The 27,876-nt window shown below is 40.9% G+C and overlaps 1 protein-coding gene across 3 annotated transcripts in view; it reads right to left on the reverse strand.

The window, feature by feature from the left end:
* rad51b (RAD51 paralog B) overlaps nt 1-22,642 on the reverse strand; it is a 59,000-nt gene extending 36,358 nt beyond the window's left edge. For all 3 annotated transcript variants that reach the window (XM_071896083.2, XM_071896081.2, XM_071896082.2), the window contains exons 1-7: nt 22,490-22,642; nt 21,950-22,063; nt 21,312-21,416; nt 20,586-20,722; nt 19,544-19,663; nt 18,539-18,722; nt 12,016-12,058 (exon numbers count right to left, since the gene is read on the reverse strand). In XM_071896083.2, the coding sequence (XP_071752184.2) occupies nt 12,016-12,058; nt 18,539-18,722; nt 19,544-19,663; nt 20,586-20,722; nt 21,312-21,416; nt 21,950-22,063; nt 22,490-22,573 (787 nt within the window). In that variant the 5' untranslated portion in view covers nt 22,574-22,642. The remainder of the gene's footprint in view (nt 1-12,015; nt 12,059-18,538; nt 18,723-19,543; nt 19,664-20,585; nt 20,723-21,311; nt 21,417-21,949; nt 22,064-22,489) is intronic.
* Between the last annotated feature and the right edge of the window lie 5,234 nt (nt 22,643-27,876).

Here is a 27,876-nt window from a genome sequence, read left to right on the forward strand (position 1 = left end):
GCTCGGTCATGCCGATTTGCCCTGTACAACATCAGGAAGATCAGACCCTACCTGTCTGAGCATGCAGCACAACACCTAGTACAGGCGCTTGTAATATCACGCCTTGACTACTGCAACTCCTTACTGGCAGGGCTCCCGGCATGTACGCTCAAACCTCTGCAGATGATCCAGAACGCGGCGGCGCGTCTGGTCTTCAACCAGCCCAAAACAGCACATGTCACTCCACTGTTCATATCCCTCCACTGGCTCCCAGTTGCTGCCCGCATCAAGTTCAAGTCCTTGATGCTCGCCTACAAAGCAGCAACCAAAACGGCTCCTACCTACCTGAACTCCCTCATTCAGGTCTACGCTCCCTCCCACTCACTACGCTCTGCTAAGGAACGGCGCCTGGTGCTGCCATCACAACAAGGCCCTAAGTCTCTAGCCAGACTCTTCTTCTGTGGTTCCTCGGTGGTGGAACGAGTTACCAAACTCCATTCGATCCGCAGAGTCCCTCTCAATCTTTAAGAAAAGGCTAAAGACCCAGCTCTTTAGCGAACACCTTCTCACCTGATGGACTGTGTAATCTATAAAAACAAAAAAAACAAAAAATTCTTGATCTGCCTCTGTGCATTGCCTCTATGCGCTGCCTCGTAGCACCTATGTCCTGTTGGACCAGAACTTAGCTTTATGGCACTTACTCTCGTTGTTCTCTCCTAACTAGATCCTTGCTTGTGTTGTATTAAAATCTCATATGTACATCGCTTTGGATAAAAGCGTCTGCCAAATGGGAAATTGTAAATTGTAACTATTAGAGGATTAGTTAATTTCTTACATCGTTTACTAATACAGTGTATAAAGTGTTACCAGCTTCTGTTTTAAACTTTATTTACCCGGAAAAGGTTGGCTGAGCATGCATGCTCTTTTTCAGCAGCACCCTGCTTCAAATTCACAGTTTTACACATTAACAACTCGGATTGGCCCAGTACAGCCACCATAGCAGCAACTGCACTGCAAAAATCTCCATCTTAACAAGTCATTTAGTCTATTATTGAGTCCTAGAATCATAATTTTCTTAAAACAAGTGAAGAAATCTGCCAGTGGGGTTAGATAATTTCACTTATTTCCAATGCAAATCAATTTTCTTTTCTTGATCCCAGTGCAGTGATCTGCCTTATTCTGACTTGCTGCAAGATATTCTACAAATACAGATATGCTATAAAATTCCCGAAAAGAGTGAAACTGCATTGGAAGGAAGTGGAGTTATCTCACGTCATTGGCAGAACTGTTCTCTTGTTTTAAGAAAAATAAGATTTGAAGGCTGAATATGAGACTAAATGACTTGTTTTGCGCAGCGTGGGCGTAATGTGCATTATTCAAGGGCACATTGACTGTAGTTGCTATGGGAGGACAGAGTGTTTTTCCCTCACTTCTTCTGGCCAGATTTTCCCAGCTGGTCCAACACATACATTTCTAGTCACAAGCCCTCTGCTCTAACCTTTAGGTACCCACTGCCACTGTATCTGCGTGCTGAACTCTTTGTGCTGTGTCATGAGTGAAAACAGCCCGCGGCTCATCACAGGGTTCAAAGTCGCCAAACAACAACAACTACAGCTGTGTGACTGTATTGTCCTGCGCACTTTAATGAGCCTTGACCAGAACAAAACACGGCCCTAACTAGCCGTCTAGCACCTGATACTCTTATCAGCTCCAGCTGCCTTGATGTGACTATGACTCCCGCTGTTCCCATGACATCAATAAACCCTGGATGGGAGTGCTGAAGGATGAGACCTGACATGCAGATTTTTTAAACCTTTTATTTTTCCAGATAAGATTCTGCTCAGCACGTATGCTTTGTTTTTCCAGCAACGCCTTGTTTCATAGTCATAGTTACACTTATTCTCACCTGGGAGCTTCCCAGTACAACCACAGACAGTACTTTCTTTTGCGGTGAGCAGTAGCTGCTTCTTCTTTTTGAGTGTTTTAAAATGTCAAATATCATGAGGGTTAAGGCTCTATGTCAGGAGGAACAATACCATTAAATGCCACTAAATGATGTGCTATCCATTTGTGTACGTTTGTTGGGACAGGAGATGAAAAGTCACTGTTGAGTTTCACTGTTCACTTCTGTTTGGTTTGGTAGGGAGGTACTGTTGGCCACTGAGCAGCTCAAATGGTTCAGTTTGGGGGGGTTCAGTGCCTTGCTCATGGGCACCTTGTAGCAGGGTAACTGTTGAGGGAGGAGAGAGCTTTACACTTGCTGGAATAAACTTCCAGATGCTCCCACCCCCACCTCTTTTAAAAGTAGGTTCAAAACATTGCTTTTCTCTGTGGCCTTTTGCTGAATCATCTGTATGTAGATGTAATGGTGTTATTATGTTTATTATTATTTATTTATTTTATTTATGTTATATTATTATCCTTACTTACCTATTTTATCTTTCTTTCTTTGTTTCTTTCTTTTTAATGTCATTTTATGAGTTGATAATGTCATTTTGACCTGACAAATTATGTATTTTTTTTGCGTTTTATGTGATTGATTCATTGAATTTCCCTTGTGTATTAAATGTGCTATATAAATAAAGTTTGCCTTGCCTTGCCTTACTCATTCAGGATGGATGGAGGATTTGAACCCGCAACTTTCTGGGCAGAAAGACTTTAGACTGAGTTGTCACAGTAAACACAGGCCCCCGGCCGCTGCCCTCTTCCTTGATGTTTTTTCCATGCGCTAAGCAGGGATTCTGCTTCACGAGTGTCACATCAGCAACTCTGACTTCCTCAAAACATTTCCTGTGGAAATGTGCGCGTGGAGAGAGAGAGAGAGAGAGAGGGCATCACATGACGTGGCCATTGTGTAATCGCAGCGAGGGCAGCTGATTGATTTCAGCAACAGGTTACAGTAAGAGACTAGAGCAACAACAGAGAGGCCATTTTGGTGGACGTTTTAAACTGAATAACCTTACAGTACCATGTTATGCTCTACTCAATGAGATATGATTTGTGTAATGCGAAAAGTATATGTAATATACAAATGTATGATGTTTTTAATCTTTGTAATATTCATATGAAATACTTAATATTTGCTGTCCCTGACTCTTCTTCCAATAATTAATTAAGCAAAGTAGTATGAATTAAGGGTCAAAGTTCACTATTCTTCACATTTAGGGTTGTGAGATGAAAAGACTAGAAAGCAAAATATCTATACAGGACACCACAGAACTAAAACCACTCATTCGTTCATATCAAAAGCAAGGAGAACCATAACTGAAAACGTATGCCACTGATCATGGTGGTTTGAACAGAATCACAGTTTCCTGAGTGTCTGAATTGAGGGGAAGAAGGGAGGGAGGGGGGGCAGAGAGAGAGAGAGAGAGAGAGAGAGAGAGAGAGAGAGAGAGAGAGAAGGCCGGTGGGAAGGAGAGGCAGACTAAACAAACTCCATGTGTGCTTCGGACCTCCCCTCTTTTCCCTGGAGGACTGGTCTGCTATCGGCCTGCCTTCCCCTGCTGGCTCTGCTGATCCTGCCTCCAACACAAACACTGAGACCCTCCTCCTCCTCCTCCTCCTCCTCCTCCTCCTCCATTCACCCCCATCACTCCACCAACCTGACCACCCCCCCACCCCCCACACACACACACACAAACCGCCACTGGTCCATACAGCTAACCACGGCCCATATGATTTCCCACAGCTGGAACAGCAGATATGGTAAAGGGAGGCAGGAACCCAGCCAGGCATGTAAACTGAACCAGTCGACTCTACTGGACGGCTTCCCGAACAACAGTCTGTCCAAAGGCAGCGTCCTATAGTATCAGCACGAGTGCAGAAAAAATGGGATGCAGTAAGATTGCAATGGAGTCTTTGGTGAATGAAATTATCAGCATACTGGCATCGGAAGAAAAGAGCTTTGGACTGGGAAATTCCCGATTTTATACTAGTTGATATTTTATAATGGCCAAAGATTCCTCAGCAGTTTCTGCAGCTTCAAAGGGGCAATAAGAAACACTTTTACGGCCCCGTAGCACACAGTGACCATAATATACGGTATCTGAGGGGTTGATAAGGTTGTTCATCAATACCAATAAAGCAATGATTATCAAGAGCTCAGTGATGAAACGGGCCGCAAAACATTTCAGCTACGAAGGCTAAAAAGTCTCGTTCTCAAGCCCAAAAAAAGCGAATGACAAAGCAGTTTTATTATTCCGGTATTCAGCTTGGTGATATATTAGCTCTTCACCAGACGTTTCTGCTTGATCTCTGCTCTGATTAGCTAGCTTACTTGTCTCTATTGTGAAAAAATATATTGCTTGTGTCCATTACAGGTCATAGTTCACTTAATGGCCCTTTAAGTGGGCCAACTTCCTTCAAAGGACACAATCATTTTTCCTAATTAGCCTCCGAAATAGCCTACAAAGACAGTTTGTTGGACAGAAAAGTTTGTCTGAAAATGTTGGCCTCCAGAGCAACAGTTTGAGACTTCAGCTTAATAAGTGGCCAATGTCAGCAAGCCTGTATTTAGAAAAGATATCGCATTTCTCTTTATAGGAAAGCAAAGATAAAGCGTTATCAGTGACATGTGATAGTGAGCTCCCAGTGAGATGGAGAGGAAGTCGACTCTCATAAACACAACTACATCAGATCTGTCGTTTTCTCCTTTCCTCCACTCTCCCACTTGTTCAACTTTGCCCCAAAACTCATCCTTTCTCAGAATCTGTCTCTCTCTCTCTCTCTTCTGTATTCGCTTCTTCTCGCCTGTTCCTTTTAAAACGCCCGAGAGCTCAGTGCTGCCAGCTCAGAGCATAGAGGTGGATTACGGGAAATGTTTGTCTATCAGCATGTTTGTCTACTGCCATGTAATGTTAGCTACTGTGCAAATCAGATGTGTTCACAACAAGGCAGTGATGGATCAGCTGACCAGATACCATGGTTAGTTAGCTGGCCTGGAAGCTGACATTATCTAAACATCAAATCCATCAGCTGGATCAGTGACAAAATAATCAGTTCCCATTCAAAAACTGCTCTTAAATTAACCATGTGGCTCTGACCCTTGCACTTATTTCTAATGGATGCTTTCAATGTTGGTGATATGCAAATGTAAAGCATGACTCTGGTCGTTTTCAATCTCAAGCTTACTATTCACATCATTCTCCATCATACCGATCGATTCTGACCAAAATCTCATCAATTGCTTCACTATAGAGCTACTAATGTCTAGCTTGCCTGGGTGTGGCTTTCCAATACAGTCCTAATGGATACAAAAATAAAAAATAAAATCGACAGAGACAAATGGAACATGTATATATTTAATTTAGTTTATCCATGACAGCTATGACTATTTATTTTGCACTACTTTACATAGCAGTGCATGTAGAGAGGCAGCCACAGCCAAAGTGCTAAAAAAATGGCCAAGGTAGCATCAAAACTCGAGAAAGAAAGTCATGATTTTCAAACATCTTTTTACCAGTATGTCTCATTACAAAATGAGAAATCGTTGTGTAGAAAAAGACATGCTTTGGGTGCTTTTGTAGTTGATTTTTGGGGCGTCCATCGACCCTACAGGACTGAACTTGGGAGTCTTACACCCAGGCAAGCAAGACACAAGCAGCTCTATAGTGAAGCAGTTGATGAGATTTTGGTCAGAATCGATCGGCATGATGGAAAAAGATAGAGTCCAAGTCAAAAATGGCCGGAGCTAATATTTAAGCTTATTCTACAGTTCACTCATTGCAATTTGCTCTAGATAAGACTGACAGCTAAATGCCTAAAATGTAAATGTAAAATGTAATTGGGGACAAAAAACCTAATCATGCAGATAGAGCAGTGTGAGGGCAAGGAGGTGTGTCTCAGTATGCATGTTTGTGTGTGTGTGTGTGTGTGTGTGTGTGTGTGTATACACAGTGGCTCTCTTATCAGAGGCAGTGCTGAGGAGCCGGAGCGAGGGGCTTGAATCAGTGGAGCCTCTGTCACACACAGTCAATGAAGGAGGCTTGCAGACAAAGAGAGGCTGTCCACAGGGCCGGTGGCAGGTCTCACACCACTGCCCTCCAACTCCCAGATGACCCTGCAGGGGCAGAGGGGCGGGGCGGGGCAGGGGGTGGGTGGGGGTTTGGAGGGGGGGGGAGGATGCTAAACCACAGCGGAAGACTCCGTTTAGCCTCCATTTCTGGTTTACATCCCACCCACAGCTGCCACACACACGCAGTTGTATACACAAATTCTCATTCACACGCACAAAGGAAGGCTTACAACCTCACCTGCACAATGTCTCTCTCTTTATTTCTTATGCTGGTTTATAGGGGTTGAATAAATGAACCTAATTGAAATGGGTTAAATAGGTGAAATCAATTAGGGAATTGCAGTTTTCACTTGGATTCACCCGGTCAGTTTCGTAGAAGACGCAGTTTGTCCTGATGTTTTAAGATCTGAATCAGATAACACCAGTTGAATACATTTGGTTACAGCACATACTGTACAACCTCAGCATCTCGGACAAGACCAAATCACGGTTCAGAGATTACAGAAACAAAAGCAAACCTTCCACTCACTGTCAGTGTTCAGTATAATAACATGAGAGACCTAACCAAGGTAGTAATAGAGCGTTGGAGATTACAAATCATCACAGTCAGTGCAAAACAAAGCAGCTCGTACCAGAGGCCATGTTTACACTGCTGTTTACAACTCCTGCCCTCACACACACACAGAGTCAACAGTAGTTTATTCTTTACTACTCATTTTCTAGAAACTCAGCTCCAAGTTTCCTCGTGACTCCTATCAGAGTACAGCCACACCAACCCCCCTCCCAGCACTCTGCCTTCCACTGTGTTATCTTTCATCATTTTGAGTGTGTATTTTCAATATGCATATTAGAAAATATTCAACCAACTAGACTAAACTAAGCTACACAAAGCAAAGCAGAGATAAGCTAGGCCAAATTAAAACGGACTAAAGCAGTCGAAGCTAAAATAAACTGACCAAAACTTTGCTAAGCTAAACTAAACGTTATGTCCTTCCTTGGGTATTGGGCATTGTGTGAAAGCTGTATAGCCGAAACACGCTCATTTTGATAGCTGAATAAGGATACAGCTGGTTAGTTTTTCCAAGGTGCCGCCTATTCTTCCAGTTCTGGCACGTCTGCTGAGCCTTTTGCACTTCACCCTGTCTTTCTGTTTGCATATCCTCGTCCGCTGCCTGTCCTCGGCTCTCCTGGTGGCTCCGCTGCTGGCAACGGCGGCTCTTGGCACTCGCTGAGCTATTGAGTTTTCACAAAATGAGGTCAGAGGGAGCTTCAGTTTGGACAACTGCAGCTCCGCTAGATTAAACACAGGGATCGAGGCGAACCTCAAAGACACCCAGCGTCTTCCTGCCCTACCACAGAGTGTGAGAGGAAGAGATGTGGAGATGGAGAGCGAGGGGAGAGCCGCTTCTCCTCGGCACCGTTTTATTTTCCTTTCAGAGAGCAAAGAATACTGAAAAAGTGAATAGCTATTACCTTTAAAAAAAAGAAAACTAGGTCATATTTTTCAAATGAGCCTCTGTATTCAGTCAACAGCCAAGATGTGTCTTCATTTTAACAAAATAATACATCATTACAATTTTATTAGTTTGCTCTGGTAACTCCAGGGTTATTTATGCTCAGTACTGGTTTCTCCTTTCAACGACCAAACAACACTGAAGAAGTGAATAGCTATTACCTTATTACAAATACCGAGTCAAATATATCCGATTACTAAATGAGTAACACAAGCAAGTCACGGTATTCAGCCAACAGTCAATATTTGTATTCATATCAACAAACTGATGCATTAGTGTTCAACTAATTTACCCAGGTTAATTCGAGGGCTATTTTCCCTCAATGTTGGTTTCATCTTTCAACTGTCAAAAAACACATATTAACAAAATAACACATAACAAAATATTTATCGCCCTATCACAAGATCGCAGTCATATTTAACCTGTTACTGAATGCTTAATGTCTCCTGGTCTCAGTATTCAGTCAACAGTGAATTTCCGTACTCGCACTGACAGACTGAAGCTCAATTAAAGCAATATAAATTTGCTCAGGTCAGACCAGACGTGATCTTCAAACCAGATCCACGTTGAAGCCAAAGAAGAGTTGCTAATCATTTGAATAAGTTTCCTTTTTTAGATTAGTTTTTGGCATTTCTGCTTTATGGGATAGTCACGGTATAGCGAGACAGGAAAGATGGGAGAGAGGGGGGAATGACATGGGATAAAGGGTTTATCACTTCAGGACAATACCAGAAACTGTCTGGTAAGCTGTCAGTAAAAGGTATCGCTGTCAATCAAAGGTGTTACTGACTTCTGAATACTTTCCTCTGACTGGCTAATCTCTCTTGCACTCATTGTCCCGTCCCGTGTGGAAAACCCCGCTCATCTGGCAAGAACACTAAATCCAACCATTCCTGTTATATTTTAACTTGTCCAGAGTGACGTACGAGTGCAACCAACTCCTCAATTCCTTGATTACCAACATTACAAGCAAGCAATAGTAAGGAGTGCAAGGGTCAGAGTTACATAATGCATCCTCTCACAGCCATATTGAAGGGAGGGAGGAGAGAGGGGGGTGAAGTGCGTTAATCTTTTTCTTCAAACTTACTGCGGCTTTAATTTCTGCAGTTTTTGACCAGCAAGTGATCATTTTGTTTGATACGTCTGCTCAGTTTTGTCACAATTTTGTGTTTAGATAATGTCAGTTTGTTAGTTAGCTAGGTAAGCGTAGTACCTGGTCAGTTAACTACAACTGTGTTATTGTAATCTCATCTGCACAGTAGCTAATGTTATATGGCTAGTATTTGCATCATTAACATTACGTTACTTTGCTAAATGAGCAAAAACTTGATTCCACAACTCCAACCAGCTTGAGAGTTGAGGTTGGCTCCTAGAGTCCCTCCTCGAATCTTCGTATCTGTCGATTCTGCTTTGTCGACCGGTAACTTTTTGTCTGTGTACATAAAATAGGCAGTTGTTCGAGAAGCATCTTGACCAGTCATTTGTGTGAAATACCTTTTGGCCATTCCTCACAAATATGTTACCACAGCTTCACCTACACAGTGTCTCAAATGTCGATTTGAGCAACTCGATTCTAGTCGATTCTAGCAACTCCCACAGTTAGAATCAGTGGGAACCGTCGTGCACCACTACTATTTGGCCTGGATGTGATTCATCTTCATCTTCAACAGGCCTGAGCACAGGACAGCAACAGCCCACCTGAGTGTGTGTGGCCAGATCACCCCCCCCCCCACCCCACCCTTCCCAGGTGAAACCGGACCCGCCCTCCCTCAGACAGGAACAGACAGAGGTCCTTTTCAAAGCCTCGCCCATCGCCCGACGCTCACTGTACCGACATGGGAGCCCCTCGCCGGGAGATTAAGGCTCCAGACGAGGGCCGACGTCGTTCGGGGAAGACGAGACGCGGGGTTCCCTGGTTGAAAACGGAAACCGGCGCTGAAGACAAAGGAGGAGAGAAGAGAGCGAGAGAGACAGAAAGACAGTGAGGGAGAGAGAGAGAGAGAGAGTGAAAGAAGACAGCGAGGACACGGCAGGAGTCGCCGTCAGGGAGATGTGAATCTGATTACATGAGCATAAGGAGGGTGAATCGGATACACGCCCTATTGTTTGACTCTCAGTCACCGTCCACAAACATACACACTGTCCCAGGACAGATGGAGGGAGGAAGGGGGGAGAGAGGGAAAAAGAGAGAGGGGGAGAGAGTATGAAAGAGAGCAGGACCTCTGGGGAAACACTACATCTAAGGGGGAGAAAGAGAAAGTGCAGGACAAATAGATGGAAAGAGCTAAACACAGAGAGAAAATGAAAGAAAAAGTAGGTTCAGACAAAGATGGACATGATCTAAAAAAGATGCTCTTAAATGACAGATAGAAAAAGAGAGAACAAGAGAGTGAAAGAGACAGAGAGAGCTACAAACAAAAGGTATATAGAGCAAAAAACAGAGAAAGAGAAGAGGAGAAAGAGGAGAGAATACAGTTACAGGTCAATATCATGTGTCTGTTAGATAACATAACCGAGCAACCCATATCCCCTTACTTAAAGCTGCGCTCAGCAAGATTTTGATGTAAAAATACACCCATCACCTGTCCTATCAGCCTAAATCACAATAGCAACAGAGGAGAGCGTCCCATCCTCTCTAATTGAGACACTAAAGATTCACCTCGTTTGCCCAAATGATGTGGTATCGGGTTTGGACAATGGCGGGAAATCTTCTCCGCCCACAGAAAGTGACGACTTAAGAGCAAAATACAAAACTGTCTCCTCCACAGCAGCCAGGGAGCGCTCCACCCAGAGAAAGCTGGACTCAAAAACTTTTGCCTCTCTCGTCCTTTTGGCTTCCTTTGGTATAAAGCATCACAAACCGGCCGTGTGAGCAGTTAATGACGTCACCTTAGAGGATTTCTGGGTACTGAAGTTCGGATCGTTTTCAGACAGTTACCATCTCGCCGCCATTTGGAGCCGCCAACGTGCAAAGTTGCCCAGTGCAGCTTTAAAGCTTCAACTACTCAACCGAGACAACCACAGGGCTGTTATGAGAAGACACTTAACCCCTCGCACCCCTTAAATTTCCTCTTACGTAGCTTCAAAGTTAGAAAAAATATTTGTTTTCATACTGTATGACAATGCCACATGTATCTGCTCGTTCCAACGCTTCACTAAAGCTACGGCTGCTTATTCTGAGTGAAATATTCAAACCCAAGGCGCCATTTTTTTTTTATGGCTGCACCATTACGTCAAATGGAAAAAATCTAGATGTTTGTGCACCATTTAATACACACGTCCCTGTAACTGAACATGACACATTTAGTATCTTTGGAAAACTTTGGGATCTCTAATGATGGTACCGTCTGTGGACCAGGCAGGTTAGAAGTGGTTTTAAGGGATAAAGGTTACAGTATATGGGTTAGTAGGGCAGGAACCACATTTTTCCACACATAGGCTGATCGTGACTGGTGGATTCAAAGGGTTACCCACCCATTCCACCCTTTGCATATCATTAAATCTGCATTCAAAGGTTTGTTACAGTGGCAGCCACTGTACAGGTCCTGCTTCATGCATGTATGCTGCATTTAAGTTAGTACTACAGACAGTTTATTCTTGAATATTACAGTGGAACCAGATTAATATATTTAACACAATACTCTTCTGTCTCTCCGCTAACGAATGACTGAAGCACTCCGGTGGTTAATATATTATAATAAAGGTCATTTTCCAAGCAATCCCTCTTGGTGATGGAGCAAAACTGCATCAGTAGCTCAGCAAGCAGGCAGTAAAAAGTGGTGTTAATTTCCCCACCCTTGGAGTTAATAACAGGATGGTTCTTAAAGTTAATGGCTCCAGGCAGATCTGTGTCTCTCAGAGAAGTTACTGGTCGGAAAAAGTTAACATGCTTGGCTGAGTTCTACTGTTCATAGTTTTTTAATTTCACTGATCCCGAGGCAACATTGAGTCACTGCGGCGGCGAAGACTCTAGGTGTAGGTTGGAGAGCTAAAAAGGTCATAAAGGATATGATTATAAAGGTAGTAAAGGATGGAAATAAAATAAAAACTCTACCTTTATTTATATATAAATGAAAGTGGAGGTTTTATCGTGTCTTTATGAGTGTTTTTATGATGCTAATCCTGTTTCTACTGGTTAAAAATGGATTGGTGGCCACTGACAGATTTACAGATTTCTTCATGGAGCGAATTTGCACCATGAAATGTAAACCAGATCAAATCTATACACGAGAGACACTTTTTCAAAATTGCAACTGAGGTGATTAAATGCCCAATTTGTGTTTTCACAGACGTTACGTTTGCATTATACTGCAACATTCTCCCTCTCCATCGAGATTTTTTTTGGCTTCAAAGACACGACTCCTCTTTGGACCCCATGTTTGTGGCAACCAGAGATGCGGTTCAGAAGAACAACATAACACTGTTGTTCTGGCTCTTCTCTGGTCGACCCCGACCCCGAACCCCCAACCCCAAAAACAGCCCTCCATGACAGCACAACTCTCTCACCTCTGTCCCCCACATGAGTCGTGATCTGGTTGGTCAGGACCACCTAGGGAGAAGAAAACAGAGACAAATTCAGATAAGTTGGGTTTGTAAAGCCGTGGTTTGTTGTTGGCTTGCAAGTCATTACTTTTGTTATCCAAAGAAACTCACAGTGAGTGCAACATCACAAGAAACCAATACTAAGAAGGGCAGAGGGTCAGACCCTCAACGCCCAGGCAATATTCCTGTAATCCTAGAATGTATTGACATGTAAGACACAAGTGCTAGGAAAAGATTTAAGAGAAACAAGAGCTATGAAGGCTAGTTATTTCAAGAGAGCGGCTTATAAGAGCGAGTAGAGGAAGAAGTGGGGGGTACTTTTTCACTAAATCTAATGATGAAAGTAAAACTAGATGGTCAGTTTAATCCATCTGGAGAAACTCTAGTGTATGTGCGGTCATTGGGTTACCAAAGGTTCAAGCGGACCCTCTTCTAAGCCTATGATCTTCTACTTATTGGGAAATGTTTTTATTGTTGTTATGTCTAACTTAAATGTACCGCTACTCGCTTGGAAAATAAATTCTTGATTTCTAATGGACTAAGCTGGAAAATAAAACTATCTCGCCTCATATAAAAACTTCGCCTGCTTCTCTCAAATTTTCTCTTTTTTTTTTTACATTTTTTATCCAGGGAAAGTTGACTAAGCATGCACTTTTCCCAGAAATGCTTTTCTCCATATTCATACAATTACACAGATTCACAGAAAGGACTTGCCCAGTACAATCACAGTTTTCTTTCATTGGCCACTAGTTAGGGTTAAATGCCTTGCTCAAGAGCGTTTCAATCACCGTTACTGACGGAAGAGACTGTGTTTCTCATTCACTTTCCCTGCCCCGTTTTCCCAGCCAGGCCAGCGACCTTCTGATCCCAAGGCCGCTTCTCAAACCTTGAGACGACTCCTGCCTACTCCTCTCTTTGATCACCAACATTACAGAGTAACAGTTTCAGGAACAAAGCTGGCCTTGGTCACAAAGGCAACTTACAGCGAGTGATAATAATGTTGCCAATAACAAGAGATAGAAGCTCTGTCTGCTTCACATGAGCAAGCATCATCTAATCAACAGCTACTGCAGCACACTGTGGATTTAAGCATTTGGACTGAAAATGCTACATATATGATAATTTATCAGTCAACTACAGCTGATTAAAGCAAGACCATCAGGATTATTCACTAAGCACAGTAAAGATACAGACTAACAGACCAACGAAGTACTGTTTATCAGCCACAGTCTACAATGAGTGTCTTGATTATGTTGGGACAGTGAAAAACACTCTAAGCAACGACCGCTTATCACCAAAGATGTCGCCAAATTCAAGAAAAACAAGAATCACGCAGATTAACACATTAAAAAGCTACTTTAAAATCAACCATAAACGAAGTACAGCAGATACTGCTCGCATTTCATAAGCAGAGTTGATAGTATTAGCGTGAATATAACTTTCACTACCTTGCACTGCCGACACTGGTGGATTCCAGGATTTTATTATGATGTGATTATTATCTCAAATTTATGACAATAATAGCTGGTATTTTATACATGTCATTCTGTAACCACAAAGCAGAAGTATTGAATGAATTGGAAATGTGTGAAATAAGTTCTGTACATGGACACTGTAGTGCAGACATGTGATTGCTGTAACTACACCAGGCGATAATACACAGGATGGACAAGACAGTAACAGTAGTGGGGGGAGATTCTCATAAACTCATTCTATGCTACAATGTCCTGTTTTAAAACCACAAAACAGACAGATGAAACCCTGTATCTCTTGTGGGCTTGTTTGCTCGCGTGCATTATAATAAAACCTCAGTGATTTGAAACTCTGCGTATTTCCAGGCCTGTCTGGTGGTGTGTTTTTTTTTGCCAAAACAGCCCTATCATAGCATTGCTGTCATCAAAAAATGCAGCTAAAACGATAGCAACTCATAATTTAGAAAGGAATCTCCAGGATGAGACAGTTTGCGGTGCATCATACCGGCGTACCGAGCTGATTACACCTGGATCATATGCCTCCACCTGACCCCATTCTCTGGTTTTGAGCTACTTATTCTGGACTCCCCCTAATCCATACAGTAGCTTAAAATAAATAATTCAACACTGCTTCTACGCCTTGGAAGCAACATATAGGTTAGAGCAGTGGTTCTCAACCTGGGGACTCGCGAGATAATTTTTGGGAGGATCCCGAGATGATTTATGGGAGAGGAAAAAGGCATATTTCAACTATACAAATGAATTATCAAGTCTATTTTTTCAGATTTTTCTCAAATTTCTGCTTTTTTTCCTTGTGAAATACTGAATGGTTTCCAGCCTCTTGGCCTCCTCTGATAATATAAATCAAATCAAAGAACCTGATAAGGGAAAATCATTCTTTGGTTGAACTCTCCGTTTTAAGGAGTCACGAGCCAAAAAGGTTGAGAACCACTGGGTTAGAGAAGCAGGCGTATGTGCAGAAGGTGGCCAGTTCAAATCTCCAGACTTACTGGGGAAATCTGGGCGCAGAAAGTGAACAAGTAACTGGTTCCCCTCCCGCAAAAACGACCACCACGGTGCGCTTGGGCAAGGCACTTTACCTCTGTTTGCTACAGCGGCCAACAGTAGAAGACTGTGGTTGAAGTAAGCAATCCAGGTGTGAATGTGTGTCAGTGAACGAATGTGAAGCAGGGTGTTGCTGTAAAAAAAACTGTATGCATGCTCAGTCAGCAAACCTTTCCTTGGATAAATAAAGATTAAAAGAAGCAAAGCTGTCCAATCTGCCAAAGTCATCAACAGCGTGATTAAATATGGTTTTGGCACTTCAAACAGCACCTTAACAACGCTTCATCAACTGAACAACCTTGCTGCCATGGCCCTGGGTGCTGGTGATAAAAGTCTTTTATTTATTTAGTCACGATAGTCTCAAAAGAAGAATGCCAGGAGGGCCACGGCGAGGTAACTTCCCTCCTCTCCTTGTGTGTTTCTTGTCAGGGCATATTTTAGCTGATACTGAAAGGTAAAAAAAAAAAAAAAAAAAAAAAAAAAAACACAAAACGCACTCAGGCTGTTTGCTTTGTCAAGTTCCAACAGCACTCAACTTAACCACAAATATCCATATGCCAAAACATGGGCGCAGACATGGCACATTTGGCTCAAGCGTGATAGAAAACACGAAGCACGCAGACTAAATAAAAAAAGAGCGGGGAGTGGGAGAGGCCTCGGTAACGACAGAGGGCTGAGGGAAGGAGATTATTTGAACAAAAGCTGAGAGCATCGCGAGGATCTTGTTGCTACGTGACGCCAAGTAGGGCCTATGTGACATGTGTACATAAAGCCCGAACACAGGCTGCTCTTCTGTCAGGCTCAAACGCTTCAAGCCATGCTTTCTACACCTTGGTGGCGGCAGCGGGCTCCAGATGTGCAGCTGAGAGAGAAAGAACTTTGTTTTTAGCGTTTATTAACCCAGTAAGGATGACTGAGTTCTCTCTCTCTTTCAGCACCGCCATGTTTTGCTTCATATTCACACCATAGATTTACATGCATTCCCACCTAGGTACAAACACAGGTCACAGTTCACTTTATTGCTCAATGGCACCTCAACACTCATTGCAGATGGAGGGGAAAACGTTACTCATTCATTTTCCCTGCCCACATTTTTCCCTGGAAGTAACAATTTGTGACATTTTCAAATAAACAAATTCCTGTTTATTCTCTCTCGTCGGTTGATATAACACAACAGTGATTCAGTCTAAACCCAGTTCATGAAAGCTTTTCTAAACAGCTGGTGTCTGGTAGCTCTTTCCTGGGAAAAAATCCTCTGGCACACAGAAAGTGATGATACGTTTTATGTTTGTTCATTGTTTAACAAGAGGAAAGCATTTAATACAAATACCAGAGCAGGGCAGGAAACTAACTTTTTTTGTCCACCGGCTACAGCGGGTGATGCATCCCAAAATTCACCAGCCACTTGCACGATTTCACCATTCAACAACATTTTTTAGAATAGATTGGGAACTCCAAAGTTGCTGCTAGAGAACATGAACTTACCAGCCACAGACAAGGATTTACCAGTATTTGGCTCTAGGCTGTTAGTTTTCCATCTGGTCATCATTATAATATGTTTCTATATAAGTAATATAATTTGTCAGGTTGAAAACCAGTGACGTTAAACACCTGCTGTGCCTTTAGACCCGTGTTGCTTGTAGGAGAAATGGATGATGGACTGAAACACACTCTCAGGAGATTTGGGAGGAAACTCTGAATCACATGGAGGTGGCAGGGAGGCAGGGTGGGAGTGGGGTGGGGGGGGCTCCTAATCTCTATCTGATGTTTCTTCTTCTGGTGTTTCTGTACAAATGCTGATTTCATTCCACAGAGTCAGAGGTGAGGACCTTGGAGAACCAGTTGACTGAGCTACTCATATCAACAGCATATGAAGTCATATTGTATTAGGAGTCAGTAAGAGTCCAGGAGTTATAAATAGTAGTGTGATAGCAGCAGTAGCAGTAGCGGTAGTAGTAGTAGTAGTAGTAGAAGTAGTAGTAGTAGTAGTAGTAGTAGTAGTAGCAGGAATTATGATAGCAGTAATACTAGTAGCAATGGTAGGAGCAATAACTAGTAAGAAGTAGTAGTGGCAGTAGCAATCAAGGTAGTAGTGGTAGTTTGGTAGTTGTGGTAGTAGTGATATTATTAAAGTAGCACTGGTAGCAGTAGTGGCAATAGTAGTACTCATAGCAGTAGTAATAGTAGCAGTAGTAGTACCAGTAGTAATCATAGCAGTAGTAATAGTATCAGTACTAGTAATAGTAGTCGCAGTAGTGGTAATAGTAGTAGTCACAGGAGTAGTAATAGTAACAGTAGTAATAGTATTAGCCTCAGCAGCAGTCATAGTAGCAGTAGCAGTAGTAGTAGTAGTAGTAGTAGTAATAGTAGCAGTAGTAGTAGTAGCAGACGTAGTAGTAGTAGTTGTTGTAGTAGTAGTAGTAGTAGTAGTAGTAGTAGTAGTAGTAGTTGTAGTAGTAGTAGTAGTAATAGTAGCAGTAGTAGTAGTAGCAGACGTAGTAGTAGTAGTAGTAGTAGTAGTTGTAGTAGTAGTAGTAGTAATAGTAGCAGTAGTAGTAGTAGCAGACGTAGTAGTAGTAGTTGTTGTAGTAGTAGTAGTAGTAGTAGTAGTAGTAGTAGTAGTAGTAGTAGTAGTAATAGTAGTAGTAGTAGTAGTAGTAGCAGACGTAGTAGCTGTAGCATCACTGAAGCACCACAAGTTGATGAAGACATTCCCCACAGTGGGATGAAATAACTGAGATCAAATAAATTAAAAAACATCACACAAAGATGGATGGTGTGCAGCTCCACTCTTCCCTGCCCTCTAGCGCTGCTTTATCATCTTCTGACAGTTAGAACCACTAAACTATCTACTGCAGATATATGAGCCGGCCAAGACACACTGCTTACAGCATGACACTAATTTGATGAAGGTGTCAGATGGGAGCTGCTTTTATTCCCCAACCCATTTGGTATTCTAGAGAAGGTGTATCTGCAGTGTAATGATAACCTGCTTCATATTTTTTGTTTTCGTGACCGTGAGGAAGATTGGGACAAGTCTATATGGAGAGATCATTTCCAAAACACTATAAATCCATTGTGGAAATAAATCTTTAACTGAAGTTGATCATCTAGTATGCCTAAAAGTGTAGAGGATCCAGCCTGTAAAAGTGATTCACGAGAACTTTAAATATCTGCTATGCTTTAAGAAGTACCGTAATTTGTCATTTTTGTGCCATCAATCATTTTGTCAGAGAGAGTGTCACATTTTTCAAACGGCTGATATCTCATTTAGGAAAAAAAACTCTTCCTATGACAACACTGACATCTAGTGGTGGAAAATAGCATCACAATTAACTGGAGTAGAGTTCCTGTAGTTGAACCTCAGATATTCAAACCAGGGCTGGACCTTATACTTACTTATTTAATGGATTCGATCTTCTCAAAATGTCTCAAAATGTTGTTGGACAACTTGTATTGTCCTGCCTTTGTAACACAGCCTATGTTGATATCTTAATACTCGTAAAATGTTCCAGTAATGCCTCATAAAGATCTTGTTGTAAATGCTGTGTTGTTTAAATTGCTAAATGTGTGTATGTAGAGTCACATGACCCTGGTTAACGCAGTTCATTTTAAAGGATAACACCAGTGTAATTTTTGTTCTGTCCTATCACAATTAATGCCTATGATAAAGTCTAAGCCCAGCAATGTATTTGCCACAGTCAGAAGCTACTACTACTGTCTGTCGCCCTAACTCCCAGAAGTTTTTAAAAAGTCCATTAAAAACAGCTCGCAGCGACATACTGCTGCTGCAAACTCAAACTTCATCAACAGAAAATCTTCATCAAGGAAAAAACTCTCAACCCTAACAATTTAGCACCAAAGATAAAGCCAAAATAAAAAAACATACCACTTTAAAATGACCACTTAAACAAGTATTTGCAATACAATTCCTGGTTGGGTTTGCTTACCGGGATGCGAAACTCGTGCGCCAGGTATTTGAGCGTGGCGGCCTCCTGGCCCAGCAGGCTGCTGCGGTGCATCAGGTTCCCCGGCAGCGTCGTGTCGAACTCCTTCCGCACCACCGAGGCCACCGAGTCCAGGATGACCAAACCCGCTTCGGTCGAGATGATGTCCTCCTCCAGTTTCTCCAGTCTGGACACAAGACGCAGCAGAGAGATCAGCACAGAGATAACTGGAAAACTCAACATAGTGAAGGACTGGCTGACTGCACATCTTAATACTAGTTGCTTATAAGGTCGGTGATGTAGGAGTTTATGTTTATTCTACTGCTGCACTTATTGTAAGTCACTCTGGATAACAGCCTCAGCTAAATGCCTGAAATGTAAATGTAACCAATCTGAATACTAGGATGAATTCTGTAAACTTCCTGTACATGATGCATTGAGGAAGAATATACTGTAAGGCAATACTACCACTAAAAGGCAAACAGACATAACTACTGTCTGTGTGTTTTAAAGCTCAAAAGGTCATGAGTAGGGTTGTAAATGATTAATCAATGATCGATTCATTGTCATTCAGAATTTTATCAATCAATAATATCTGGATATGTGGTCTCGTCTTGATCTGCATCAGGGGGAGTTTTTAGTGAAATCATTATCTAAATTCAACACAAGAGGGCGCAAAGCAACTATGATGAAACTGGCCAGGCTTACAGTCTGTAGCCTTCAGACTACAGATTTAGCAAAATGAAGTGGGTGAAACTCAAAGCAACAACAAAGACCACAATGGAAACAAGTCCAGCACTTTTTCCTGAAATCCTTGGCTGTTTTTCGCATGTGTGATATGTGTTTTTAGATTCGTTAAAGAAAGAAAGAAAGAAAGAAACAAACAAACAAACAAACAAACAACTCTTAGATTGCTACACTGCACCTTAGAGTATTACATCATTGACTCTGCTAAAAAGTCTAAAAAGCCTCAACAGAGAAGGGTAAATGAAAGCGGCTGGCCCGTACCTGTGCAGGACGTCCTGACAGGTGAGCTCTCTGAACAGGTGGACCCGCCCGGCCATCTGCAGCACCCGCTCCTTACAGCTGAAGTATTCTGGGAACCGGCTCTGAGCGATCTCCACCAACCTGAGATGAGACAGATCGAAGCATCTGTTTGTTCATTATCACTTTTCAGGGCCGGGAAAACGCCGTTTTCCTCTGACACCAAGACTTTTTCCAGATATTCTATGATGGTTTAATAAGATTGGTTTTATCTCACCTGCACAAATCAGTACCTTGCTTATCTTCTTACTGTGTAGTCTGTCACTGTTTTTATCGGTTTTTACTGTTTTTTAATAAAGTGCTATCTTATCTCATCTTATCTTATCTTATCTTATCTTATCTTATCTTGTTTTGGCCAGGTCTCCCTTGTAAAAGAGATTCTGAATCTCAAGTGGACTTCCTGGTTAAATAAATAATAATAATAATAATAATAAACTTTATTTGTATAGCACCTTTCATACAAGAAATGCAGATCAAAGTGCTTTACAACAGAGAAATTACATGCACCAAGTGCTTCACATAAAACTTGATAATGATAGTGAGAATAAGATAAAGAGGAGAATAGAATACATAAAATGCATCTTCACATGAAAATAGACATAGAATGAGCATAACATAAGATGGAAAATAAAACCCACTGAATAATAATAGTAAAAATATGAGGAATGCATAACATAAGATGGAAAATAAAACCCACTGTAAAATAATAATAAAAACAAAGTTAAAAAATAGAGTACATAGGATGCATAAAATCAAGTAAAATACAACATTTTAAAAGAAGTGCAGCAGTGCATAAGTGCGAAGCAAAGTGTAAAAAAAAAAAAAAAAAAAAAGGTTTAAGGCCTGTATCTGGAAAGTCATAGCTAGTTAAAGGCTAAAGTGAAGAGATAGGTTTTTAGCTTAAGGTTAAATACAATAAATAAAATAAAATCTTATCACGTCACTTGTATGTTTTCGGTGTAAATCACCACTAAACTGACACGGCAGGACCTGTATGTGCCGTTACCTCTCAGCAGAGAACGCGGACTCTGTGTCTATGTAGATCACGCTGCTGTCCAGGCCGCCCATGCTCCTGGGCAGAGTGGCCAAAACACTGAGCATCAAACACATCTGGGTCTTCCCACATCCGGACGGCCCCGTCACCTGAGAGGATGCAGATATATGTTCATATTAGGGTTATTATTGTGGTTAATATCATCAAAAAAGCCTGATAAATACAAAAAAATTGCCTCATTCATCTCTTAGCTGGTTCAAGCAACATACTTAAAATGGATGTGTTGTGTCTAGTTTGAGAGAATACACATTTGCTTACTAGGGTTAGACCGATATATCGGCCGATAGTGGACTTTTTATTTAATATTGGATATCATCCAGCCATGTCATCCATCACCAATATGATGGAGGTTCCTCCCTGACCACAGCTACATAAAAAACCTGCAATAAAATTTTATTTTCTTTGCACATTTCATTTTTTTTTTCATTCAATTGTCCGATAATGTTATTTTTATAAATTAATTCTTCATTTAAAGGCAGTAATGTACCCCAGAGTTTCCCTGCCTCTCCACTGAAACCCAGACTAATGAAATTATTTTATGATGAGCATCTCTTTAAGGCAGGGAGACCAACTGCACCTATTCAACAGCAGGGAAACTCCGGGATACATAAAAGGCCAACATCGGCCGATATATTGTTCTAACTCTAAAAATGACATGTATGTTTTATTGAAGTGTACCTCTGTGATCGTCCCGCTGGGCAAACCGCCTCGAAGGAATTTATCCAGCGCAGGTAAAGACGTAGAAAAAAAGGATTCTGGGTTTTGCTTCCACAACTCCAGAGCCTGAGAAAACAACAAGGACTGCAATGATTAAGAAAAGAAGCTGACTTTTGATTTTGTGCTTTGCTGCACTGGTGGGAAATTACCACCAGCGACCAGCCAAATACAGGAAAATTTACTCTAGTAAGTTTGTCTACTTTACTTTAGCAGGTGACCAGCTGTCATTTGGATGTCCTGTTCTACTTTGAAAGTCTACATGGCTGATAAAATAATGAAAGTGGCTGGTGGATTTTGAGATGCATACGAAACAGTAGCCAATTCAGGACACACTTGGCCGAATCCGAAAGGCACACACACTGTTTGATATGAAATTTCACATCTAGCGTATCTTCTCAAATACGCATGATTTCATGTCACTTGCCTTTTGGCTGGAAAGAAAAGCTTGAAAAGATTTCAACTAAAAGAGTGTGTGTCTGGATACATTAACCAGTCACTGTGGCCGGTAGAGGAAAGAGTTAGTTGTGTGTAACTAAATGATGGCCCAGTAAAAAAAAAAAAGGAGAGAGTGAGTTTCCTGGTCTGGGTCTGGGACGAACCGTTGTGACTGAAGGGGCGATGGCTTTGCTGACTGACTGCAGCAGCATGAAGGCCTTTTGGTAGCTCAGTCCTGCAGTCCACATCACTTCCAGAGGAGTCAGAGACAGCAGATCCTGGAGGAAACACAGAGTCCAGAGTCAGGCAAAGTTACTGTCCAGGTGCCGTTTTTCCTCATTTAATCAGTCATGTAGTGGTAAACTATGACTTCCAGCCACTTATCAGCATAAGGCAAACAACCACCAATACAAACAAAAGTCAGTTATAGCTTCGGAAAAGCATCATTATGTTTCCCCCCTTAAAACTCACTTTCTTCATGTGGCACATCAGTTTGACAGTACTTAGCATGCGTAACTATGAATTGACATCATGAAGATTTGTGTCAACCTGAAAAAATGGGTAAACTAGCTATATTCCGCAAACAAAAATGTGACTAAAGTGAATCTAGGCTGGTTTACCCTCCACTACACCCCTGTATTTGAGCAAATCTAGACAGGGTTAGAGAGAAAACGGTAGTAACTGCCGTTAATAAGCAAACTTACCTTACAACTTTGTATTTGGTGTCTCTTGAGTCGTTCACACATTTCCGCCGAAACACCGGCTCTTATAAGTTTTCTACTCGCCATGTCGGTTTACTTTATCGCCCTTGTCGACGGGAGAAAACGTTAAAAGAATAACAAAACAAGGAACCATTGTTTTTTCACTTCCTTGAGCAGTGAGCTCTGCAGCAGCAACACTCCGCGGCGCACGGCTCTTCCGCACTGCATTGTGGGAAATGTAGTCCGTGTACATAGGACTTAGATACATAATACTTTCATGTGCTTTTGGTAGCAGAAATAAAGTTTTTTTGGTGGGTGTTTTTCTGCTGCGGTGGCAGAATGAAGATAATTCATATCAGGCTTGTAATTGATGTTTTTATTAAAAACAAAGAGTGAAAATAGAAACATACAACAATATAGGGACTATTTACATGGAAACACACAAAAGAAATTATATAAACTACCATATACAACACACAGTAAAACACATCAGTAATAAAATTAATCATTTTTAACATACATGTTTGACACATCTTGCTTTCTGCCATTTTTCCTTCAAGACACGCCCCATAAATGTCACGTCTCAGTAACTCAGTCTTTGTGTTTCTGTTAAATGCACAAGCAAAAAAAAAAGTGTCTTGATTCACGGTCAAAAAATGCTAATTGTGTTACAAGGTTGTGATGTCAAAAGAGAAAATGCTAACAAGCTAACATTAGCACTAAGTAACATTCTGTTATACTTTTTATTTATATTTTCAGTTTTGCATTTCTGTTTTGACAAACACATGAAATCAAACATTAACACACCTTTTTACTACTGTCACTACACCCTGATGAAGTCTTTTTTGATGTTTTACTTTTCGATTTTTTTAAGTGTGTCTTGAACCTGGATTAGAGCCCCAAAACACGCAGGTGGCTCTCTTTTCCGCTTTGATTTTCATTGTCTTTTTTTTTTTTTTTACAATTTCTGTCACAGTACACATACAGAACATTTACTCATGTATCACTGTCATATCCATAATCTCAATAAACAACACACTCGAGTATTATTGCTTTATTATCCACTGATGACAGATATAGCCTTGATGAAATCCATGATAATCACTTTCAGTTGTCCAACAGGCATTTGTCCCATGGTGTGTGTGTGTGTGTGTGTGTGTGTGTGTGTGTGTGTGTGAGTGTGTGAGTGTGTGCGGATGGATGTGAATGGAGAGGCCCATATAAGGATGAGATGGGTTCTCCCCCTTTTATCAGAGTGAATGGAAGAGCACACTAAAAACTAGCGGTGCATCACTGGTTCTTCTAAAACCCTAAAGGGAGATAATAAGGCTCTTAGGGTTCCTCACAAGAGAACATATTCCTAAAGGAACCCTCCTGGAGGAACTAGTTTTGTAGAAGTATCATCAGGGTTTATGAGCCTTTTACAAAGGAGTTCCTCAGGGAACCTTCTGGGGTCCCCTATGGTTGTAACATGTAGAACTCCTGAGGGTTCCTGCAAGCCCTTTTACTTTGTAGAGTGCACTTATCTCACTCTTCTGGGGTTGGCATGTCCACAGCTGCTAATGTAGCCCATTAAAATAGGAATGACTCAGAGCGATGGGAGAGACTGGCTGATAATCCAGCGGTCAGAGCTGCTGTGTGTGATCTGCCAAGCTGACAGGAGCTGACAGAGAGGAGCATGCTGGGAATCTAAAACACAAAGGCCTGTATGTCAAATGAAGCTTCAACAGGTTCAGATTCTAAAAAACTTGATAGTTTCATCAGATGGGGTAGAAGAGTATCTTTGTGGCTCTGAAAGCACAGATATAAAAACACAACACTTTTACATAAAGGAGGCAAAAATGAAAATGCAGATGTTGCAAATGCTATTGTGTGTCTTGGGCTTTGTTCTGCTTCCTGATGTTTGTCCTATATCATTCTGTTCTGTGATTGATTGTTGATCAGTTAGATCTGGATTAGGCAGTCTAGTCTAAAACTCTATGAATTATTAACTCCCCTTTTAAGAGATCTTGTATTAATTCCATGTAAAAGGGCATCTAATGTCGGCTCTGCTAGCATTCTCTGTAAAGTCCTTTGAGACATGCTTGTGATAAAGGGCTATAGCAATAAAAAACTGAACTTGAGTAGAAGAATGTAAAACAGACTATAAATCAAAACATTGTGCACAGTAGCATGGGCTATAGAATCCTTAAAGGAAAAATCCACTCTAAAACACTTTAACACTGTTAAAAAATGTACTTTGCATTTCTGAGCCCATTTTGTCGTTTGTGTATTTTTCTTATTCCTGTGGATAACTGGCCAAAATGTAAACAATGTGACGTCATGCTGAGATATTTCCAGCAGCTACAATGGAGTTTGATAGGAGAAAATGAATTGCATTTTTGGTCTATTAAATAGCATCAATAGATCAGAATGCAATACACAAGACATGCTGTATTTTGAGTAAGGGGTGAAAGCCATGCTGGGAAATGTAGGAAATCACTAACTGAAGTAGAAGTACATGAGGGAAAAGGTTGAGGGAAAGTGGGTTCACCAAAAAGTTAATTACAACACTTAAATAACATCACAGATTGATGATATCTGACAGTGTAACAGTATCAGAGTGGATTTTTCCTTTATGAATCTGTTGGCCAGCAGATTGGTAGGAAAGACAAATGGCGAGGACAAGCAGAGTGGAGAAAGCTTTTAAGCGGATAGCAGAAAGAAAGAAGCCACTGGTTGTCGGTGTCTGTGCCAAAATGACAGACAGAGCCAATCTGGAGGTGTTTATTTTAAGATCAGTGGATTCCCAGGCTCTGGACAACTCCACACCAAGTGCACTACTGTGGAAAGAAATCACCACTGTTTCCATCTTTGCTGAATCTGTTTATATGTGTTTATCTTATTTTATTTAAAAATCAACATGCACTTGTAGGCCTGGGAGAATAGAAAGCTATTTGTCTTGGAAGGGGATCAAAATTCAAAAGTAGCTTCTGTCACAACTTTCTGCCTAAATATCCGTGGCTCAGTCTCTGCTTCATCCTGCTTTTCAGTGGGAATCTTTCCACCTATTTTCAAGCTTGAGATATCTTAGTTAATCTACAATTAATTGCTTGCAATTACATATTATATACTTGTTCTATACCCACTGTTATACTGTATGTTGTTTACCCTGGAATTCAAAGAAACTGTAAGAGACTGACAGAGCGCTGAACCTTAAAATCCACTCAATTTAAAATCACAATGGAATGAAAAATGTCTTTTCACCCTGTTTGCCAATATACACTTAACAAAAAATGCCAAAAAGAAAAGAACATTTCTTTCATTTTCTTGTATTTTCATATCAATTCCCATTAATTTTAACTTGAGACTTGACTTGAGACTTGACATTAATGACATGACTTGACTTGGTGTTCTACATTTAGACTTGAGACTTGACATTAATGACATGAATTTGACTTGGACTTGACTTGGTGTTCTACATTTAGACTTGGGACTTGACTTGAGACTCATCCCTCAAGGCTTGAGACTGACTTGGGACTCGAGCAAAGCATCTCACACCTCTGCTTGTGAGTCATTGCGATTTTTAGGCTTCTTTCAATATTTAGTCAAGTAAAATACTGAGTAAAGGGGAAAAAACATAATTTGGTGCATTTAGGCCTATAACAGGGGATGTTGCTTTATTTCTCGGTTTCACTACCTGAAAAAAGTTGCGATCCACTGGATTAGGCAGTCTAGTCTGAAACCCTATGGATTCTTAACTCCCCTTTTAAGAGATCTTGTATTAATTCCATGTAAAAGAGCATCTAATGTCGGCTCTGCTAGCATCTCAGTGCCAAGAATGTACAGTGTAATATTCCTGGGAGCTGCGGAGCATCACTTAACATTCCCTCTGAAGAGCGGAGGGAGTGTAACCTAACAACCAGGGAGGAAACAAACAGAAGCTCAGAGCTGAAGGGTGACACTGATGAATGCAGGGGAGCCGACTCTGCTAGGATTCAGGATTAATCACGTTTCCAAAATAGAGACACCTGTAACGAGCAACGACAAATATCTGTAGAGGGGATTGCACTCCATTCAGTCTGCAGAAATGTCACATTTAAATTTAGCTCACAGATATAAACATGCAGAGACAGACTCGTTGATGTGGCCCCGGGGTATTCCAGTAGCTCTATATGATGATTAATGGCAATTTGTGTGGTAGGCCTACAGTAAACCTCTCTCCCCCTAATGTGAAGGGTGTAGTGTAGTAGATTTTTTGTCTATTTGACTGCAGAACAACAGATCATAATGTACAAATCATACACAGAGGATGTACAATAAATCAACACAAACATGGGGATTGTAAAAGAAATGTAACATTAATAAGGGTAAAGAAACATTGTTACAATGAATAAAAACTTGGACAAATATGGATTGACTTCATAGCTTTGGTGTGTTTGGAGAGTTTACAGCAAGAATTCAAATATTCCTCAAATACAACAAATTTGGGCTTGGATCAGAAAGTGCTTACATTGGTGGATATGGAATTTAGCCAAAATTAATGAGAAATGACATTTTGTTGTTATTATTACAGATGCTTTTCTCAGCCATTCCAAACAAAAGATGAAGTCTTAGAAAATGTTCCCTTTTAAAAGGTTTTAAACATCACTCTGATGGAAAAACTGCTCAGCAGAACTATAAATCCATGTAAGGATATGATATTGATGACAGGAGATTTAAAAAAATAAAATACCATGAAGTAGAGTAAGGTCACTATAAACTCACAATTACACCACAGACACACTGTAAGTCCCTATAGGAATAATATTGGAATATTATAGTGTGATGGGAGATTGAAAAATGTAAAAAAAAAAAAAAAAAAAAAAAAAAATATATATATATATATATATATATATACATATATATAATAATAATTATATCAATATAAAAAATATATTTAAATTTGTAATTTTTTTATATTGGAATACTACAGTGAGATGACATGAAAAAAAAAAAAAACTAAAATCAAAATTAAATTAATTTTTAAAAAACACTGGAATATTATAGGGGGATGGGAGATTTAAAAAAAATGCCATAAAGTACAATAAGGTCATTATAAACTCACTTTTAGCACAAATACACTATAAGTCCTTGTATATTATAGTAATACCATTGGAGATAAAAAAAAATAAAAATAAAGTACAATAAAGATCACCATAAACTCACTACTGACAACCAGAGACACCCCTATAGGAATATTATAGGAATATTATAGTGACTTTTTGTCTTTGTACATGTGTGGTATATTTGGGATGAGAGGGAGTCTGGCTGGCATTACGTCACCTTGGGGGCGGAGTTATGTAAATTGGTGAGACTAACCAGAGGGCGGATGCAGGCTTCAGTTTCCCCCATCCAAGGTGTGTCTGTTC

This window comes from Centroberyx gerrardi, chromosome 18 (assembly GCF_048128805.1).
Source record: "Centroberyx gerrardi isolate f3 chromosome 18, fCenGer3.hap1.cur.20231027, whole genome shotgun sequence".
Lineage (NCBI taxonomy): Eukaryota > Metazoa > Chordata > Actinopteri > Beryciformes > Berycidae > Centroberyx > Centroberyx gerrardi.